The sequence below is a fragment of the Myxocyprinus asiaticus genome, chromosome 6 (genome assembly GCF_019703515.2).
Source record: "Myxocyprinus asiaticus isolate MX2 ecotype Aquarium Trade chromosome 6, UBuf_Myxa_2, whole genome shotgun sequence".
In the NCBI taxonomy this organism is placed as follows: domain Eukaryota; kingdom Metazoa; phylum Chordata; class Actinopteri; order Cypriniformes; family Catostomidae; genus Myxocyprinus; species Myxocyprinus asiaticus.
In genome coordinates, this window is record NC_059349.1 from 33,440,750 (window position 1) to 33,463,024 (window position 22,275).

The 22,275-nt window shown below is 36.3% G+C and overlaps 1 protein-coding gene across 8 annotated transcripts in view; it reads right to left on the bottom strand.

Annotated features, from left to right (window-relative positions):
• LOC127442188 (amphiphysin-like) overlaps positions 1-22,275 on the bottom strand; it is a 40,738-nt gene that overhangs the window by 16,887 nt on the left and 1,576 nt on the right. For all 8 annotated transcript variants that reach the window (XM_051700035.1, XM_051700032.1, XM_051700036.1 and 5 more), the window contains exons 2-8: positions 16,125-16,205; positions 10,190-10,244; positions 10,006-10,100; positions 6,164-6,259; positions 5,875-5,982; positions 5,454-5,539; positions 1,782-1,857 (exon numbers count right to left, since the gene is read on the bottom strand). In XM_051700035.1, the coding sequence (XP_051555995.1) occupies positions 1,782-1,857; positions 5,454-5,539; positions 5,875-5,982; positions 6,164-6,259; positions 10,006-10,100; positions 10,190-10,244; positions 16,125-16,205 (597 nt within the window). The remainder of the gene's footprint in view (positions 1-1,781; positions 1,858-5,453; positions 5,540-5,874; positions 5,983-6,163; positions 6,260-10,005; positions 10,101-10,189; positions 10,245-16,124; positions 16,206-22,275) is intronic.

Consider the following 22,275-nt stretch of genomic DNA (forward strand, 5'->3'; position numbering starts at 1 on the left):
AACAACCATGAAGAGAACTACAGTATATAGCATAGCAATTACTTGCAATTGCCAGCCATTTACTTCTACTATATGCACTACTATACTGTGGTGCTACTGAATATGTTTTTGCTCCTGCTAATAGTTCCATTACTGTCATACCATTTGATAGATATAAACTATAGTTAAAAGTTAATATTGACACCACTGTAATTAACCTAAGTAAATCCTAACAATTTATCATATAAATCTTAATCACAGACAAGTGATGCTTAAATGCTCAGATTTAATAAAGGTTTTCTGGATTTCATTTTATGTACTGCTGTGGGTTCATCAGTTGAAACCCTAAACTGTTTTTCATGTTTTTTAAATCCCACCATAAAAATAAAAAAAAAAACAATCACATCACAGTCTCTAGCAGCAAAGGATGAAAGCAGAGAAGAGATCTGAAAAGTTTCTTTTTGTAATCATTATTTTCAAAATGGAATTTTCCAAACAAACGGTCCTTTCTTTGTACATTGCAACATTTATTGCATGAAATATGTGCAGTGTTTGTAGACAATTTTCAAAATTATCATTTAATGGCATACAGACAAAAAATGAAAAAGCTCTTTTCTTCACATGAGAAAAATTTCTGAAAATGGAAATGCAAACAGATAGCTATCGTTATTTATCTGTAGTCCAGAATAAGGCTGAATAATATTTGGGATGGCTTAACCTCTTTATAAAAGTAAAAAAATTAAGCATTTGCCCATGCATTTTACTGTACCTCTGTGCTGATCACACTAACACAAATAAAATAGACGTTTGCAGTAGCTTCTGTGCTGAACTGCATTGTATCACCCTTCTGGCTATAGAAGTATTTAACCATGCACTGATGCTCACTGATGGCCACATGCTGTGTCTAATAATGAACACAATATAACATGGAGAGTTCCCTGCTACAACATTATAATCATCTGTGTGGACACAGAAGCTGTATGAGTGACAGATGAACTGTCCAGTGATCGTGTGGCTCCAAACATCTTTAACACTAGATAAATAAGGGCTGGAATACTAGCGTAACCAAAATAAAGTTGTTTTCATTTTAACCTGCATGAACCAAAATATCAAAACATGCCCATAGTACAAATTAATTTAGACAGGAATATATAGGCAGTGCATCATGAAGCTCAATATTCCGCCCACACACATCTAAAAGGATGGGAATTTCAAAGAGTTACTTTAATGAAGGACAGTCAAAGCTTTTTTTTTTAAAGTTGCTCTCCCATATTTGCACATTTGAATGAGATTTCAAGCAGATGCACTGCATTGGGAAGGAAATAAATCGCCCCATAAATATCTCTCAATGGTTCATCAGTGTTTCTACTGCAATTCAGAAAGCACATACAAATACAAAGTTGTCTGTCTTTCATGAGTAATAGCTGCAGCAGAGCCGAGCAGCTTGACTAGAAAATTAGATTCAGATGAGGCATGAAAGCCAAAGCTTTTCAGACTCCCTGGATCAGAAACAAAGCTCCTAATATGACAAATCTTATGATGTAAAATGTGAAACTGGTAAATCATCCTTGATAACACAGCAGTTTGCGACTTCCTTTAACACCCACATATAGCAGGCACTGTTCCCACCCAGGATGCCAATCACTGGTTGCTCGCTTAGTGACTAGAAAGAAGCATGACTCGCAAGGAACATTTGCTTTGTGCTTATGTTTCCTGAGCATCCAGTTCTTAATAATGTATTACATTTAGGAGAAGCATCATGTTTAAGAGCTTAAAAAGGTTTAGAAGTTAAACTGACTCACAAAAGAGATCTCCCTGTGGAATCGGGCTTCCAGGCCAGAGACATTCTTGAAGGTGCTTATATAGAACCCCACCCGACTGCAAAGAGGAGAGGAGAAGAATATTGATTCATATTGCACAATATATTGAAAAAGCATCTGGACATCTTCCAAGCAGAAAAGCCACTGATTGTGATACATTTTTTTTTAACTAATCTTTTCTGTACACAAAAAGCAAAACAAACAATAGTGTATGGAATAATTGTTCCCATTCAAACAGACAGTAACCTCATATGTTCACTGTAAAAAGTGGAAACATGCAGTTGTTACCTTAAGGCACTATTTCTACCTGATCTGACTTTTAAAAATACTTTGTGTTGGTGTACCCTTAAGTATCCAGGTTGACTCAGTCATAATATATAATATTTTTACTTAAATAAAGCTAGTTACCACATGATGCACATTTTTAAGTTACCTGATAAAAAAATAAAAAATAGATTCTGTGTTGTTTGAAAGGGGTTTATTTAAAGACTAAATTCAGATTTATGATTTATATAAAGTAATCTTAACATTTGTCAGTATGTCCAGAATGTATGACAATTGCAACACAGGGGTGCAAAGGTGCAGAAGGCAAATGTTATGCACTAAAGTAATCCTCTAGCCTCAAACATGACTCCAACTGCATGATATTAAGCTCTGTTAATCCTTAATAAACAAAAGAATTGGGGACATCATATCTACACATGGATGTAACCACATATTCTGGATTTTGGGAGGGGGAGGGTGACTAATTATTTAAGAATCAACTATTGACAAGCCCATATAAGTCATGCACAATTTAAATCTTGGAGGAGTGGTGTCTACCCCTAAATATCCACGGTGGTTATGGCCTGGCCCTGTATCTAGTCTCTCCTCCATACTATAATATGTTTTAGTCAACCCATAGTGCTAGTATACAGTATCTATGTACCACCCTAAAAGCCCACATAGTACAAATCTAAATGTCATAAATGACAGTCATCTTTCTTTTTGGGTTGAGCTGAAATGAGAGTGGCTGGAGGGCCTGGCAGAGAGAGGAAGTTTCTGAATGGATGGATTATGTAACTAGCCTGCTGCTCCAGGGAGCATACTGCTTGCCGGAGCATATTTCATATTTCATATTTCATTTCACATACAGCTGATGCTACATTACTTGTATTACATACAACATACTGTTGACAACAACACTAAGTATACTATTGAAGAACACATCAATGCACAGTGCAAATTGCTTTGCACTGCGAAATTACACATTTTTACAAAATGTAAATAAATGCATATTCAGTTACTATGGAAAACCATTGGTGCTCTAAACTAATTCAAGACACCATACACCTACATACTGATCTCAGCAAATGCAGAGTCTTCAAGCAATATTCTGGGTTCAATACAACTTAAGCTCAATCAACAGCATTTGTGGCATAATGTTGATTACCACAAAAATTCATTTAGACTCTTTAGTCCCCTTTTCTTTAAAAAAAGCAAAAATTTAGGTTACAGTGAGGCACTTACAATGGAAGTGAATGGGGCCAATTTTTGGAGGGTTTAAAGGCAGAAATGTGAAGCTTATAATTTTATAAAAACACATTAAATCTTCTGTTAAAACTTGTGTATTATTTGAGCTGTAAAGTGTTTAAATTGTCGTTTTTACGGTTGTTTTAGGGGTTTAGGGTTTACGGCATTACGTTGTCATGGCAACAAAGTTGTAAAATTGGATATAGTTTTACACAGAAAAGGTTAGTAAGCGATTTTATCATGCTAAAATCATGTTAATACACATATTGTTTCCATCTTGTGACTATACTTTTGAAACAGTGAATATTTTAAAGTTTACGGATTAGCCCCATTCACTTCCATTGTAAGTGCCTCACTGGAACATAGATTTTTGCTTTTTTAAAGAAAAAGAGGAAGAAGTCAAAATAAAATTTTGTGGAAAACAACATTATACCACAAATGCTGTCGATTGAGCTTAACTTGTATTGAACCCGGAACATTCCTTTTACTGTGTTCCATTATACTGCTAGTTTATGTAAACTCTAGCTACTTATTTCATGCTACCAACCACATATATAAAACCCAACCTGTTATTATCATCAACATTGCCCGTATTCTAAGCAATGCACTTTACATTCAATCAACATTACAAGTACACTTCTCTTTAACCCATGAACCATACTCATATATCTATTTTAATGAAACTTAGTTCACATTCCTTTCCTTTATACATCCAGATTAGCTCCAGTCAAACAATCTACTATTCATATTTGCAACACTAAAAAGCATCCATAACAAGCTTTTCTGCAGCAAGACAAATAGCACTCAGTCTTTGCTAAAATCTCTGCTTGGAACAGTGAAGCATATTCCATTTCACATGAAAGTGTTGATAAAATACAACACCTTACCTTTTCTATGTAACAGCAGTAGTGGCGTGAATGTTCACAGCGAGCATGCTCTATAACTAATGGATAAAACTGGAATACTGGGACGTAATTGTACATTCCAGGAAGTCCATCAGTCAAATGAAATCAATATTATTGGCCAGAGCTATGAATTGTCAGGGCACCAGGCTGAAAATACTGCTGTCACCCCTCCTCCTGTACAGTAATTATTTTGAGCATGTTACAGCAAGGCTTCAGTTATGTAAGCCATTGACAGCTAATTATTGATCTAGTCTTATAATATACAGAATAATGCTGAACCCTAGTAAACGTGAACAAAGGGTCAAAACATGACCAACCAAAATATCTAACTAGAAGTTTGACAATTCTAGCTCTAGCTCTCTTTTCCACACAGACAATAACAGCTCTCTCTCTCGCTCTCTCTATTTTCTTCTCTGTATAGACATCTAAAGTATTTGATTGCCTCTCATAGCAACTCTAATATTAAGCATCATTTACTCTTGTGATTACCGTAAATGTTCGTTTGCCTAAATAAATTCAATACACAGATCTGGTGATCTGACTGTAATAAATGTACCTTAAAGGGATAGTTCACCCAAAAATGAAAATTCTCTCATCACTTACTCACCTTCATGCCATCCCAGATGTGTATGTTGTTCTTTCTTCTGCAGAACACGAACAAATATTTTTTGAAGAATATCTCCACTCTGTTGGTCCTTACAATGCAAGTGAAAGGTGACCAGAACTTTGAAGCTCCAAAAATCGATATGATAGGTGTTGGGGAGAAACAGATCAATGTTTAAGTCCTTTTTTTACCCTAAACCTCCACCTTCACTTTAAAAATGTGAAATAATTTGAAAGTGAAAGTTGAGATTTATACTAAAAAGGACTTAAATATTGATCTGTTTCTCACCCACACCTATCATATTGCTTCTAAAGTCATGGATTTAACCACTGGAGTCTTATGTTTTACTTTTAAGTGGCATTTATGTGATTTTTTTTTTTTTTTTAAGCTTTTAAAGGACTGGTCACCATTCACTTGCACTGCAGGATCAACAGAGCTGAGATGTTCTTCTAAACATCTTTGTTTGTGTTCTGCAGAAGAAAGTGAACCATTCTTTTAACATATATAGATAATGAGCCAGCAAGAAAAAAGAATCATTTTAAATGTTGAGAGATTCTTTGAATGCTCTTCATTTAGTGAAAATTGTCCACCCTTAAACCCAGATTACAGTAACATTCAGTCATAATGTCTCACTTGTCCCAGAGCGTGGGCAGCTCATCCTGCAGGCCAACATTGAGATCATCAAAAACCCTTTGTGCCTTTTTCAAGTCTTCCTCTGCCTAGGGGCACAGACATATGGCATTTATGTTCAAGCAACTGCTAAGATCACAGCATGCCACATTAATAGAGGTTTCAGCAATCATAAATTCCATTCGAAACCAGGGGTGTAACCAAATATACAAGGTTAGGGGGGACCATAGGTAAAATTAAGAATTGGCCATTGAAAAAGCCATATTGATCGACTGCTAATCTGTTAGATTAGATAATATATGTGGGTAGGTGCATCCCCTTCAATCTCTTTGGTGGTTACAGCCCTGTTCAGAACATTTCAATGATACATAAATGCAATCACAACACAAACAAGTTGAAGAGTAAACAGAGAAGAGCAATTTACTTTTGCTATTTTTTTCTCATTCCTCATGGTTGATGTCTGAAGGGTCTCAAGATGGTGCCTTGCACTGTCATAGTCAATTAACTTCCTGCTTCTCTTCGCTACACGCACCTTGAGGGAGGGAAAAACACTTGTGGTTACTAAGGTTACCCTTTAGTCAAATACATTTTGCAGTTATTTACAGCACTGTGCTGGCACATACATCAGTTTAAACAATTTGGCTGATGGGAGGCAAAATATGAACAATCCATCCTTTTAAAATAATGAAACAGGAGTAAAATGTCATTGGCACCTTGAGATCTGGGAACTGTGTCAAATATGTTTCCAATGTGTCGAGAGTGGAGTCCACTAGCTTCTGATGGAAGTCCTCCCACAAAGCATCACAGTTCTGAAGAGGAGACAGGACAGCCATCAATTAGATTAACTGGGTGCCTTCGACAACCATGACTTAAAAGGATAGTTCAACCAAAAATGAAAATTCTGTCATCATTTACTCACCCTCAAACACGTCTGATTTCTTTCTTCCATAGGCAGAATGTTAACCTCAGTCACCATTCATTTTTATTGCATCTTTTTTCCACTCACATTCTACCAAACATCTACTTTTGTGTTCCAGGGAATGACAGAAAGTGATATGGGTTTGGAACAACATGAGGATTTGTGATGACGGAATTTTTATTTTTGGATGAACTATTCCTTTAAAGTCAATGTGAAACACTGTTCGAAACCCATTTTACTTCAATAATTTGATGTATTTCTGAGTGAAACTGGATATTCAACAGGAAAAAAAATTTAGGACAGGACTTGATTTTATCCGTTGGGAATTGATTAGATCCAAAAAGTTCTATACCAGAATGGAGCCAGACCTGAATGCAAGTTTGATAAAACCAATAGCCAAAACTTAATAGCTATTTGGCTGTTGGTTAACATTATCCAATAGACAGAGGATGTGACTAAAGATAACAAATAATTAATTTTTTATTTGGAATGTGCACAGATGAATCATTCACAATAACACCAGAAACATGCATTAAAACAGGTCAAGTTTGATTTCATGTTGACTTAAACAGAGCTGTGGATTACTGCAGGAAGAAAAAGAGACGATGCTAAAGAAAGAATCTATAAACCACGTTAAATGCTATTCTGTAACTCAGCTGCTTCTCCTCCTGCAACATAAACAGATGACTTTATAGGTGCTGGATTTATGATTCAGCAGCAGTGAAATTAAAATCTAATTAGGCTCATTCTCATTCACAGGGGATGCTCTTCAAATCAAATAGTGGAAGCTGAATTCATTTTGCTCCCCATCAGAGAGTTGCCAGTAAACAGAGCACTCGTGAAAACATTAGAGTCCTTGGGTAAATGAAATTAATTCTCTAAGGACAGTGTTGAGTCATAGCCACACGCCCATTCTAAAAATGACATATGTCATTATACACTATTAATAGCTCCCTCCCTCAAAAAACATCATCCATGTGCCAGTTGATAGAAAGACAGACTTTAAGGTCTGGTTTTTCCTTGGTTTATCCAACCATCATAATTTTCATATGAACTTATTTCCATGGCATCCCTACCAGTATAAAAAGTCATCTTTATGAGGAGAACATTCTTTCTCTGCTGTTTTATATTATATTATATTATATTACATTACATTACATTACATTATATTATACTATATTACATTACATTATATTGTATTGTGTTATATTATACATTTGTTAATTAATAGAACAATGTTAATATGCTCACCTATAAGGTTTACCTGTTTTATTGAGGCAGAAAGAGGAAATTGTTATGGGAGGAAGGGACAGTTTTTAGACTGTGTTTGCTGTATTCAGGTAGGCAGACATATAAATAAGCTGGCATATCAATTTAAGTTAATTTTCATGCTGTTTATACTCTCAGTAATGATTCCCTTTACAATAAATTCAAAAATTAGATGAACACCTCTCTGCTTAAATTCTTCTTTAGTAGCAAAAAGGCCATAGCACCCATTTTAAGTTATTTTCTCTGAATATTATGTCATACGTACAAGCTGTGATGGAAGTTATTAAATTCCCTGTATGGGGGCCAGTATGCATGGCCCCTTCTGAATCTATCCTGTAAGTTGTCAATGAAAATCATATGCATAAGCTTCATAAAAGAGTCATAACGGCTAAGTGATTTGACCCCCTTTTCCCTACAAGGTACAGTATTTTAGCTCTTGCTCAGGTACTGAGTACAAATCCCTCAGCTGACTTGTGTGTGTACTGTGAAAACCTCTTGCTTGTTCTCAAACACCAGGGCCCGTATTCACAAAAAAATCTTTAAGGATAGTTCACCCAAAAATGAAAATTCTCTCATCATTTACTCACTTTCATGCCATCCCAGATATGTATGAATTTATTCTGCAGAACACAAAGATTTTTAGTATTTAACCACTTAACCATTTTATGGATTACTTCTATGCTGCTTTTATGTTATTTTTGGAGCTTCAAAGCTCTGGACACCATTTACTTGCATTGTATGGACCTACAGAGCTGAGATATTATTCTAAAAATCTTTTTTGTGTGTTCAGCAGAAGAAAGAAAGTCATACACATCTGAGATGGCATGAGCGTACGTAAATGATGAGAGAATTTTCATTTTTGGGTGAACTTTCCCTTTAAGGCTAAAAGTAGCTCCTAACTCTTAAATTTAGGAGCAACTCCTAAATATTATAGATGTTACTCCTAATTTTAGGACTTGTAAATTTTTAATCTAAGAGTATTTCATGGAGCATTTTAAGGCTAAAAGTAGCTCCTAATCCATAGATGACATCCTGAGAAATCCCTAAAAGTTAATTACAAACAAGCCGAAGCATGGCTGATGTTGTCAATCCACGTCGCAATCGAGTCAATGTATTCAAAAACTGTAAAGACATTTACCTTTTAAAAAATGCGAAGGTGATTTCATTATTGTTAACTTAGTTTGGAATGCAATTACCTCTCCCATGAACTGAAACAACACAATTACAATGGAGTTAAATGTTTTGAGCAAATTATTTACAGAACCTATTAGCCTACTATTTAGGGTGAAGTAATTTAAGACAGAGCATTCATAGAATGTGACATCATCCATAGCATCAAGGTCAACTCAGCTTGTCATGGAATTAGCAGGAATTAGGTCCCAAATGCAGGAATGAGTGAAGAAATGATTTTATTAAACAACAGAAAACAAACAAACAAAAACTCTCACGGGGCAGAGGAACAAACAAAACGTAAACCAGAAAAAGATACTAGCAGGAACTGACCGGAAACAGGACCATGACAGGAACAAAAAAAAAAAACAAACCAACAAACTCACAAAATGATCTGACAAATACAAGAGGGAAGATTGCACAATATATAGAGGCAAAGTGCATGAGGAAAAGGTGAAGGCAGTTAAAATAACAAGTACTAGAGAGGGAGAGGGATAATGATAACAAGGAGGTGGGGTCAGGAAAACACGTGGCAGACAAACACAAAGTGTGCTAATACACGAGACTACAACAGACACGAGTGCACATGGTGATGAAGGACCAAACAAAGCCATGTGCACTCAACAACACACAAGACTGACAGAACAGTGCATGGCAAGAGGACCGAAACCGAAGCCATGCACTCACTAAAGACAAGATATGGAGCATGAGTGTCCGGATCCCGACCCAGAACTGAAACTGAACTAGACTGAAGAGTCAGGACCCAGACACCATGCTCCGAACATGAAAACACAATCACAGAACCTGGGTGTCAGAATCCTGTCACCACTATAAGCATGACTGACAAAGTGGCAGGATCCTGACAGGCTTACTCTTACCTTTAGATTTCCTTTGTAAAACTTGCTCTTAGCAGTTTTTTTAATAGGTTTTAAGCAGAAACTCTTAGCTAGGAACTCTCTGGAGAACTCTTAGTGGTAAGATAAAAATCTTTGTGAATACAGGCCCTGATCTTTTAGCAGCTCTTTTGATGCAGTTTTACATATGCAATTACTTATATTTTCAGATACCTGGACATCATTTTGCCCTGTCATTTTGAAAATGCTCAGTTTTAAGCCATTTGTATAATGGACTGCATTGCAGCGTTTTACAGTTTTAACTCACAGGCAACACAGCAAAGACAGCTATAATTCTGGCTACCTTTCCAATGGTCATGACGTCATCCTTGCCGTGCCAGTCAGGCTCATAGACTTCATGTAATGACTCTGTCAAATTCATAGAAGCCTGCTGCATCCCTGCAATCATAATAAAGAGAGAAGTCTGTTCAGTTTTCAGGAAGCATGTGTACAGTATGTACTTGTATGTGTGTTTTGCAATAGTTGACCTTTCACAGCTGCTATGTAAGCCTTCATCTCCCTCTGTAGCCTAGAGCCCTCAGTCTATGGATCAGAACATAAAAGAGGAGATTCGTTGTCATTTTCTATTCATCACATGAGGTATTAAAACACACAAAGAGACATGCAACAATTACATTATATTGACTTTTATTAATCATCTATCAACAGCAGGTTTTATTTTCAGCACGTCAGACACAAGATATCTATCACAGGTTAACCAAGGAATTTTTGCTGAAAATGACAATAGTTTTACATGCAATTATACAACAGTTAGTTCCGGTCCTCTAATCTGATATGGACAAGCCCCATTCTAAGCGGCTGTTTACACTGAACACATCCTAGCACAAAAAAAAAAAAAAAAGCCATAGATGCAGTGCCATGAAAAGAGCAGAAGCCAAATATCTCGAGGCATGTTTTTAACATTCTTTTTAACTTAACACACCATCTAAAAACAACAGAAAAACAGTGCAGAAGAATGCAAAAACGTGTTTGGTGTAAATGGCCCCTAAGGTGGTTTTCATACTGGGCACGCTTGCTGTGGTCCAAATCCGAGTGTGATCATTCCCAGCGCCCCCCCGCATAATTTTTCTGGTTTCAGATTCTGTCCAACCCGGTGCATTTCCATCGACAACTTGCGCCATCACAAACGTGCCCATGATGGAGAACACAACGCGGGTCACTATATTTGTGTGTTTTTTATTCATTTGGTGTCATTATGCACACAAGAATGACCTCCTTCCAGGTTTTAATAATGCGTTGGAAAGTTCTTAACCCAATTCCAGTGATTTCAGCAATCTCCTTAGTTGTTTTCTTTGCTTGATGCAAGCCAATAATTTGCCCCTTCTGAAACGGGATACGTCTTCCGACATGGTTGTTTAAGAAATAAGAAGCTACACAGTGCATCAGTTAGGGTTGAAAAAATTGTTGCCAGCTGAAACATATTAATCACTGCGATAAAGATCCAATCATATGCTCTTAAGTATCTGATTATTTAAATCCAAACGGTGACTTTTCTTTTGGCTAGGCAGTGTTTTTAGTATAGCACTAGGGCATTTCACTATTTGTATCACTCCGCTTGTCCATGTTTGTGGCATTCCAGACCAGAGTATGTGAGTGGTGTGAAGTGGAAAGCAGAATGGGAAGCGGGAAATGGAAAACCTAGAGTGGCACTTGAGTGGAGTGATTACAGAATGCTTTGAGCGGGGAGGGGAAACTGCTGTTGTTCCACTACACTCACATACTCTGTGTGTTTCTTGGTGACCCATAAAACTTGACTGGCTATATTTAGTATGAAATGTAAGTTACTCAATATATTTATTTCTTCAATTGAACTGAAATGCACAGCTGTATGAAAGTACTGTAGGGCCCTAAGAAATCATTTGACCATTTGATTTTTTCCCAAATTCTGTGTTTTCCGTTTTATTTTTTCTGAAGTCCATTTTTTAAAGTGTAATTATAGTTTATCATTAAAACTGTCTGATCAAATGAATTCACAGAACTTCAGTCAAATCAATCACTTTTTACCATACCATTGCATCATTTTTTATCAAATTAAGTATTTCTATACAGATCTTCACAGCACAATCCAAGTTATTAATATTATTTATTACTGACATTATTATTTATTACTACATTGAATATTACATTGTACTATATAGTGGTAATATATTTTTGTTGCAATTTCTTCAATTTCACACGTCTTGACAAATTGAGCTTTTATTTTTTGTGGAAAGTCGAATGAAGCACTTAAGTTTGTATGTTTGTGATGACAGCTTCTCACCTCTGTATAAGCATTATGTGCTTATTAAACTACAAAAGGCTGCAGTTTAATTATATACACTTATATAGTCTGCATGTGCTGCACACTTTAAGGTTAATGAGTGCTCTGTTCTCTGTCATCTACACACAGAGTGCACATAATGCTTAAGATGAGGCGTTTTTAGTGTATGAGCAACCAGCTTCAAAGATCACTTTGGAGTGTGCAGCACATGCAGACTGTATATTTATTTACTAAAAATTCAGCCATTCATTCATTCAATTCATCCCAAATATGTAAAATTCCATTATTTCTTTTTAATGACTGGGATCCACGATTCTGTCCGTGTTTCCCGCATCATGGATATGATAGGTTCCTATAAAAGCAATTACACTCGCAATCATGCTGTTGTACTAAATATCAGCATTTGATTTGGCTGTGATTTGACTGTGATTTGGCTGTATCATTTATTCATTAAATAAATATTATGTTTGTGTCCGAGCACAGTTATAATTTAATAGTTGAAGTAAATCTATAATCTCAGTAAAACCTCTTCATAAGGTCTTGTCACTGGAAATAATATCATAACTAGAGTTTCAAACAATGGAAACAGTTGCTGTCCATGGTGCTGAAATCATTGCATTGCATTGAAACATGCAGGCGGTCTAAAAAAAAAAAAAGACTATCACAACAAGCTCTCCAGTCAATGCTGCAAATGGAAGCCATTTCATTCTCTGCACTCTACACTAGGCCCAGTAATTCTGAGGCAGCAAGGGGTTGTAAGGAGGCTTGAAATGAAATGAAAAGCCCAGATGGCAAACTCTATCTTTCTCGATCTTAAACAATCTTGCTTTCCAGAATGTGGTTGAACAATGCATCTCATATACGCAGCAGTCTGAAATATATGTCAAAATGATGCATAAATTAATATTTTCCATTAGAGATATCATGGAGAATCTCTCACTTTGCATTAGAGAAAGTAAGAAACATGTTGTTACAGATGCTGGTGTTGCTTTTGGAAGACATCTTAATTTGTGGTATCTTGTTGCCTCTAGCAGATGGCTGTGTTATTTTTATTTATTTATTTATTTATATCAAAATTGTTTTTAAGCTTGACTGGAGTAATGGGATGAGGTTGTTTAACATTCAATGAAGTGAGTCTGGTTGGCACAACCCTGAAGTGTATTTTGTGGTCACTGTAATTAGCCAGCGTCACTTTGATGTATAGAATTTCACAGGTCCTGTTGCAGGGAATAGATGTGTAGGATCTTATTGCAGTTGATGTGGCTCCATGGAGTGTTTTATAAGAGGAGAATGAGCCAGACTGGCAGCATATGGTGTGTGGGTTCAATTTTGGCTGTGACAAGTATCTTGCAGCTGTATGTGGTTGACTCTGACTCAGCGAATTTGATATTGGACCGATTCATTCTACATGTACCGTACACCGCTCTGCACAATCCAACCATGAGTACAGCCCAAAAGACTACATAAACCAGTCCCAAGAGAGTTAAAGGTATAGGTCACTCAAAATTGAAAATTCTGTTATTATTTACTCACCCTCGTGTCATTTCAAACCCATATGACGTTCTTCCTTCCATGTAACACAAAATTAGATATTTAGCAGAATGTTCAAGATGCTCTTTTCCATGCAACGAAAGTGGATGTGGACTAGGAACAGCCATAGTCACCTCTCACTTTCACTGAGTGGAAAAGAACAGCTTGGACATTCTTATAGATTACTACTTGTTTAATGCTAGACAGAATGTCAATCATGTTTGGAACAACCCAAGGGTTAGTAAATGATGACAAAAAAAAAAATTATATTTGGATGCACTATCTCTTTAATAGCATGGGAAAAGTAAAAAATGGGGGAATGAGAGGAGGAGTGGGGAGAGAAAAGGAAGGAAATGAGGGGAGAGTTTTTCTGGAAGCACTGGCACACTGGAGCATAAAGCAGTCTAATCAGGATTAGTGAGGAAAGGTGGAGAGGGTGGGATTAGACTGTTGCTTTTTCTTCAGCAAACACAAGCTTCCTCAAGAACTACACATTTCTCTCCCTATCTTTCTTCACAGCCATATCACACAAATTCCAGTTTTCTTAATACCATACAAGCTTTTCATATTATCAAACTAATAGAATTATTTGAGACAAACTGCTCTTAATTATAGAACTATTGATGGAATGCCGTGTAAAATTGTGCAGTAATTAGACCTACATAACTATCCCTTTGTTTATGAACATGCTACACCTGCAAAGTTCTGTTATCTAATGAGTTTACCACAATAGTCCACAGATTTCTTGAGAAAGAGAGAAAAAAGAAGCACCCCCTAGTGAGCAAGACTGGCAAAGAGTATCAACAAGATTTCATATATTTAATTGTATTTTTGCAGTATATATTATAAAATTTTCGCTTTCAGTATATCTAAAAGTAATAAAAATAGCGTCCCGTTACAGAGAGATTTGTCATGCTTGTGGGCAGGGCCCTGCCGAACTGAAGAGAGCCCTTGGGTTGGATAGCAACATTTTTAATTTCCCTTTTTTTTTTTATTTCCACAAAAGCAAAAAAATAAAAAATAAAAAGCAAAAAAAAAAAGTGATTGTTAACAATGAAGCAGTAATTTGACAATAAATTAAGATTAAATTGTGTTATTGTATAATTACTGTGTTTAATAATAAATATTGTAGTGTAATATTACAGTTTATATGAATAAAAACAAATTAATCAATCCTCAGTCTTAAGTTTTTTGCTTCAGAAGAATATTGTGCTTTACTCATGTGTAAACTCATCCTTTTAAATTATAAAAATAAAAAAAACAGTACAGAGCTTTAGTGATCTCGTGTTTCGTCACCCTACGGATGGCACTAAAACCTCTGAACAATGGACTGTGTCCCTAACTTTGTGTTTAAAATGGATCGCTTGTGTTGTTGTTGTATTCCTCACTTATTCATCCCTGTATAATTGCTAGATTAATGCACATAGACACGGAGATTTTTGACACTTTGGAAACTGAAAATCTCATGAAGACATTTATTAGCAAAACCCCTAAGCACAAGGCCAAATTTGGGGTCTAAAAGTAACAGGTAGAATATATCTTAATTACTTAATATTTTAGAATATGGGTTCATTCTATTTTGTCTGAACAATTATATTGTGTTTTATGGTTATTTCTCATTCACACTGACACGACAACAGTTTTGATCTTGATAGAATGTAAATAATGCCTTGGCTGGCTTACTGAATTACTTAATTGCTGGTGAAAACATTCCATTGCGTTTTGTGTGTGTGTGTGTGTGTGTGTGTGTGTGTGTGTGTGGGCGGGTTTGGGTGGTTTACGAGGACAATTTGTTTAGGTTACAAACTGGTAATTACAAGAGTATTATGCTATAAATATGGTTTATGAGGACATTTCTAGTGTCCATAATTCAGCCATAATTATTCAAATCGCATAAAAAACACACTAAATTATGTTTTATAGAAAATGTAAAAATGAAGAACGTTTTTTGTGAGGGTTAGGTTTAAGGGTAGGGTTAGGGTTAAGGTTAGAGGATAGAATCTATAGTTTGTACAGTATAAAAATCATTATGTCTATGGAGAGACCTCATAAGGATAGCCACACCAACATGTGTGTGTGTGTGTGTGTGTGTGTGTGTGTGTGTGTGTGTGTGTGTGTGTGTGGTAATAGACATGATCCCCAGGGAGACATGGTTCTCTGATGCCTGCGTTGCGCTTGCATGATGTGTATATCGTTCACCTAAACTGCTGCACCCCTTGCCAAAAATTTGTTCCCGCGCCTTTGCCCTGCCAGGGTCTTTATAGTACTGTGGCCTTGAAGCTTTGTAGTGACATCATTAATGAGAATCATTTAGTTGTCTTTCACAGCAAAGACAAAATGCAGGTACACCTTCATGGTCTTTATCCCATTTGTACACAGAAATCTTAAAGAATGTGTAAATGATTTCACTAATATTGACTGTTTTCATTTAAAAGCAATTTATAATCACAGATTAAAAGACAACAGAGTTTTTGTTTTGTTTTTTGTGTTTTTGTACTGGTGGAGCACAATGTGGATCTCTGCTGCTGGTGGGAAAATCAACCCTGAAAAGCAACCAACCAAAGGGTACCAATCCAAAACCAGCCGAGCTTAGTTGATCAGATTTAACTTACCTCCTGTCTTTTGAAGTTCTGCACACACTGCTCAAACTGTTCATCTTTTGTCTCATCTGCCTTTCCCAACTTCTGCAGAACCTGTATGGAGAGAGCCCAAGGGGTCACAGAAAAATATTTGGTTGCAATTGCAGTCCTTTTAGACAAATTCTTACTTTTTTAAATAATTGTAATAAAATCTTTACCTCAGTGAAGGTCAGGATAAAATAATAAATGTTTAATAAACAATTATAAACACATTTACAACTTTAATAATTTCTTAATTGGATAATTTATAGTTAATTTACATTTTTCTAGTTAGTTCTCTAATATTGAGAAATAGCTAAAAAATGGCTTGTGTAGAGTAAAACTTGCTCACAAGCCATAGTAAAGTCTGACTTTTGAGCAAATCATTCTTTAAAAGTAATATTCCATGTTCAATACAAGTTAAGCTCAATCGACAGCATTTGTGGCATAATGCTGATTACCACAAAAATTATTTTTGACTTTCCCCTCCTTTTCTTTAAAAAAAGCACAAATCTGGGTTCAAGTGAGGCACTTACAATGGAAGTGAATGGGGCCAATCAGTAAACGTTAAATTACTCAGTTTCAAAAGTATAGTATAGTGTTAACATGATTTTAGTGCAATCAATAAGCTTAAACTTTTCTGTGTAAAGTTATAGCCAATTTAACAACTTCGTTGCCATGATGGTGTAATGTAAACAAACCCTAAAACAACTGTAAAATTACAATTTAAACAACTTTCAGGCTCAAATAATACACAAGTATTAACAGAAGAATTAATTTAAGTGCATTTATAAAATTATAAGCTTCACATTTCTGCCTTTAAACCCTCCAACAATTGGCCCCCACTCACTTTCATTGTCTCCATTCACTTCCATTGTAAGTGCCTCACTGTAACTTACATTTTTGCTTTTTATAAAGAAAAGGAGGGACCGGGGGCCTGGGTAGCTCAGTGGTAAAGACGCTGGCGACCACCCCTGGAGTTCGTTAGTTTGCTAGTTCGAATCCCAGGGCGTGCTGAATGACTCCAGCCAGGTCTCCTAAGCAACCAAATTGGCCCAGTTGCTAGGGAGGGTAGAGTCACATGGGTTAACCTCCTCGTGGTCACCATAATGTGGTTCGTTCTCGGTGGGGTGCGTGGTGAGTTGAGCGTGGCTGCCGCGGTGAATGGCGTGAAGCCTCCTATGTCTCCGTGGCAACACACTCAACAAGCCATGTGATAAGATGCACGGGTTGACGGTCTCAGACGCGGAGGCAACTGGGATTCGTCCTCCGCCATCAGGACTGAGGCGAATCACTACGCGACCATGAGGACTTAAAAAGTACATTGGGAATTGGGCATTCCAAATTGAGAGAGAAAGGGGGAAAAATCCAAAAAAATAAAAAAAAAGGAAAGGAGGGACGAGTCGAAATAATTTTTTGTGGTACTCAACACTATGCCACAAATGCTGTCGATTGAGCTTAACTTGTATTGAACCCGGAATATTCATTTAAGTCAGTTCTTTTCAATTAATTAGTTGAAATGTTTCACAAATAGGTCTGAATGATATTAGCAAATCCATCTAAATTTGAATGGTTTTCAAAAATGAAAATCCAGTAAACAACTGGAAAGATCAAGGAAAAGCCATGCAAATTTATTGGTCAAAAAGTGTGGGAACACTCTAAAAGTTCAAATCAAAGGAAAGACATAATAGCCTATTACAAATGTCTCTGTGATTTCTATACAGTATCGGGATATCCTGTCTATCTGGATATCCCTCTTCCTGTTTATGCCTCTCAGCATGTTCATTTGCATTTCTCAGTGTTAGTAAAGATAAACATTTAGAAGGATGACCAAGCAACCAGTCCACATAGCATTGTCATTGATTCAGCTGAGCCATGATTGAATCCCCATGAGGAAATCCTCTAACAGTGTTTGGTGACCGAGAGGAGAGAAAAGCCTCTGGACGGTATGACATGCACACAAAGAAGGGCTGAGGACAATGGGGGAGGAATAGGACTTTTGTCATATGACCAACTCACTGCCCACGCACAGAGACTAACACATAAAAATTGGCAGAGAACAAGACAGGTGCCTTTTCCAATTGAACTCACCTAGATAAAACATTTAAAAGCCAGTCCAACACCTACTCTTTCTGGAAATGTTACGTACATTTTAAATAAAGTTTAAATCCATAAATCCATAGCCCCACATTTTTTGAGAGATAACAAATATGCATGCCTTCCTGCACAAACATTTCAAATAATTTTCATCCCACTGCTTGTTTCTAATACTAAATCTTAACACAGTTAATGTGTGAGCAAATACCCTGTATTTTACCTGTACAAAAGGAGTAAAGCGCAAACAAATATACAAGCCCTCAGTCAAACTCTGCAATAATTTCAATCAATTGCAAACAAAAAATGCAACTTCTGTTTGATTCAATACACCAGGTGTACATACCAGGTAAACAATATACAAGGTACATTCTGGAACCTTGGACTGTAATACAATAGGAGCCTTTATAGTCTATTACAAAGGCAATGGATGTTTTGCTTTGGCAAACAAATCCACAGGGCTTCACGAACATCCTTCCGGATTTTTAAACCTCAACAGTTAAACCAGAAGGTAGTATGTCCTTACAAAGGTACACTACAGGCCAGTGTTGTAGTCGAGACCAGCTCATCCGAGTCCAAGTCCAGTCCGAGACCAGCGTAGGTCGAGTTTGAGTCAAAAATCAAGACCAGAAGAAGGTCGAGTACGGGTCAAGACCAAGACCGGAGAGGGCCCAGTCCGAGTCGAGACCAGTAAAGGCTGAGTCTAAGACAAGAGTTTTTTAATGAATGTATTAAATAGTTTAAAGAACTATAGGCGCATATATTAAATAAACCTCATTTATTATTTTAACATTTAACATTTCTGCTTTACAAAATAGAGTATAACTGTACAATAACTAAAATGGGCCTAAAAAGCAAACAATAATGTATTAAATATGACAATGTTTATGCAGAAAGTGATATAAACATTTACATTCAATTTGTTAACATTTTCCTCAATTGCTGTTCAGACCAACGCAGTGCAACAAACCCAGATAGCACACGTTCGTCTCCAAGATGTCTGTTTTAGATCTTTTCATCTGGAAAGCATCTAACATCTGCTTAACATCTTAAAACCATCAGATTTACAATCATTCTTAATCATAAACGTCTCAAAGAAATTTGCTGAATGTCTTACTGACATCCAAGACATACTTATTGACATGGCAGATGACCAAACAACGTAAAATAGACATCTTCCAGATGTAAACACACACATCAAATACACGTCTGGGTGTTGTATGTGTGCTATCAGGGAAAAGAGTATAACACAGGTGTCTCGAGACACGTTTTTAACAGTTGATGTTCTTTTTAACTAGACAAAAGAACTTTTAAAAAAATTGAGGCGCTCCTGCACGAGACTCCAAAAACACAGCTATAGGTAATGTAATGGTCAAAGGCATCTGTTTAGCATGTTTAAATAGAAAACAACGGAAAAACAGCATGGGTGGACGCAACAACACGTTTGGTGTGAAAAACCCCTTATTAACAAGACACAGCACCAATGGAAGTTTCTTAAAGTTACCTCTCAATAACGCACTCTTTTGTTGACTGTAGGTAAATATCCACTTTATCCAACGAACGAATCAGACTGAACAGCCAATCAATTCAGATCTTTTTGATAACCTGTTTGGCCAATTTGCTGAAAAGAACTGACTCAATTGAATGATTTATTTGTGAACTGGGCATCACTAGTTCTGATTCTACTCAGCAGATTGAAATGTGGGACATGACAAGATCTCTGATATTATCAGTCAAAAATGTTTGTCACATAAGTCAAAACTTTTCACTGTATATTTTTTGAAAAGGGACTCGACTGGACTCAGGGTTAAGCTGAAACTCAGCAGTGAAAATCTTGTTTAGGAAATATGTTTTAGCAACTGTTACACTTACATTTACAGCATAAATACATGTATACATGCATGTATGATGTGTTATTTAAACCAAAGACAATAGCTGTGACCGTCTCCTCCCATGACGTGTGAAAGTGGAAGTATGTTGCATTGGCCTATGTTACCACAGAGACGGCCCCCTATGAATATGAATAAGGTCATATACAAAAGCTCCACAATGCTCCTGGGTGCTGATAACTTGCCATCTGGATGTTTCCTTTGTAACACATTTACTCACACATGCTTACTGGAAGGGGCTTTGATATTGATCAATAGGTAGCATGTTGTGGCACCTGTCAACATCCAATTATACATAGTAGGATATTACACATCACAATGTTTGATATACATCCATGTAAACTGAAGTAATGCTTTGTTATAATTATTAGTAATGCACAAAAATATTTTTACAACCCAAAAGTGAAATAGTTCAGAATTTTGCTTGCTCTGCTCCAAACATCAAAGCACATTTATCACCATTTCATTTAAGATGTAATTTCTCTGTAAATAATTATTTAAGGAAAGTGAAGAGTACTAACTGTACCTGCTGAGTGTATCAGTACCTGTATGTGACATTTTCTTATTTTAAATATAAGACTGTGAGAACATTCAGATTCAGGTAGCTTTTGTAATGCAATGAGTATCCCACTGCAAAGGACAAAGACCATCTGTTTACATGCTTTGATTTTTGTTTTTTTTAATCTCCCAAAGACACTGACCCTCACATCTAGAGTCAGAAAATCAACACTGGTCTGACTTTGCCAAAGGCAAATGGGACTAATTTAAGATACAATGCCCAGCCTGGAAACCCTATACAACAGAAGCGGACAACCTATGAAATATTAACACAACTTAGGCCTCGAAAACAGACACTACCTTAGAAACTCTACCTTGTCTCATCCACATAGGTAAGCGATGTCCTCTGCTTTATTTTGATGAATGATCTTCAATTTTATAACGTATACAAAAATCGAGTTAGTCAGCAAAACAATGTGCAGAAGGAAATCTGCTTCATAACGCATAGAACAGTGAGGCTTAAATAATTAATGGTGCATTTTGTATGATTTCCCATTATCTCAATGCAAATATCCTGCAAAACAAAAGATACATCACTTTACATGACTTGTTTCTTTTGTGATGCTTTTGGGCATTGAACAACATTGGAAAATATTGATAACTCAAAACAATTAGTATATACAATACTACTTTAAGTTGTAAAATTCTCTCATGTGCTGTAATAATCAAACTGTCATAATACTGCAATGCAACTATTTTCATGAGTCGAAAAGCAATAGAAAGATGAGTGATTTTTAAAGGAATAGTTCACCCAAAAATGAATGTCATCCCAGATATGTTTGACTTTCTTTTTTTTTGCTGAACACAAACTAAGATTTTTAGAAGAATATTCAGCTTGGTAGGTCTATACAATGCAAGTGAATGGGTTCCAACATTTTGAGGCTCCAAAAAGCAAATAAAAGCAGCATAAAAGTAATTCATATGACTCCAGTGGTTAAATCCATGTCTTCAGAAGCAATATGGTAAATGTGAGTAAGAAACAAATCAATATTTAAGTACTTTTTCACCATCAATCTCTACTTTCACTTTCATTTTCACATTCTTCTTCTTTTATTTTTGCCGATTTGCATTCTTTGTGCATATCGCTACCTACTGGACAGGGAGGAGAGTTGTTAGTAAAAAAGGACTTAAATACTGATCTGTTTCTCACTCACACCTATCCTATCACTTCTGAAGATATAGATTTAAACACTGGAGTCTTCTGGATTACTTTTGTGCTGCCTTTATGTGATTTTTGGAGCTTACAAATGTTGGTACCCATTTACTTGCAATGCATGGACCTACAGAGCTGAAATATTCTTCTAAAAATCTTCATTTGTGTTGTGCAGAAGCAAGAAAGTCATATACGTATGGGATGCATGAGAGTAAGTAAATGATGGGAAAATTTTCATTTTTGGGTGAACTATCCCTTTAAGGTATTTTATCGCTATCAGGACTCAGATTAAAGGTTCTCTTATACACCCCTTATCATGTTATCTGCCTCTGTCCAGGATCTCCTGTTCCAGAGGGATTAAACTGTATACCTGCTTCTAAATGTACTTGTCTTAACCATCTAAAGGGAATCAAGTTACATTGAAAGGAAAAGAGAGCAGTCAAGAAAGCCC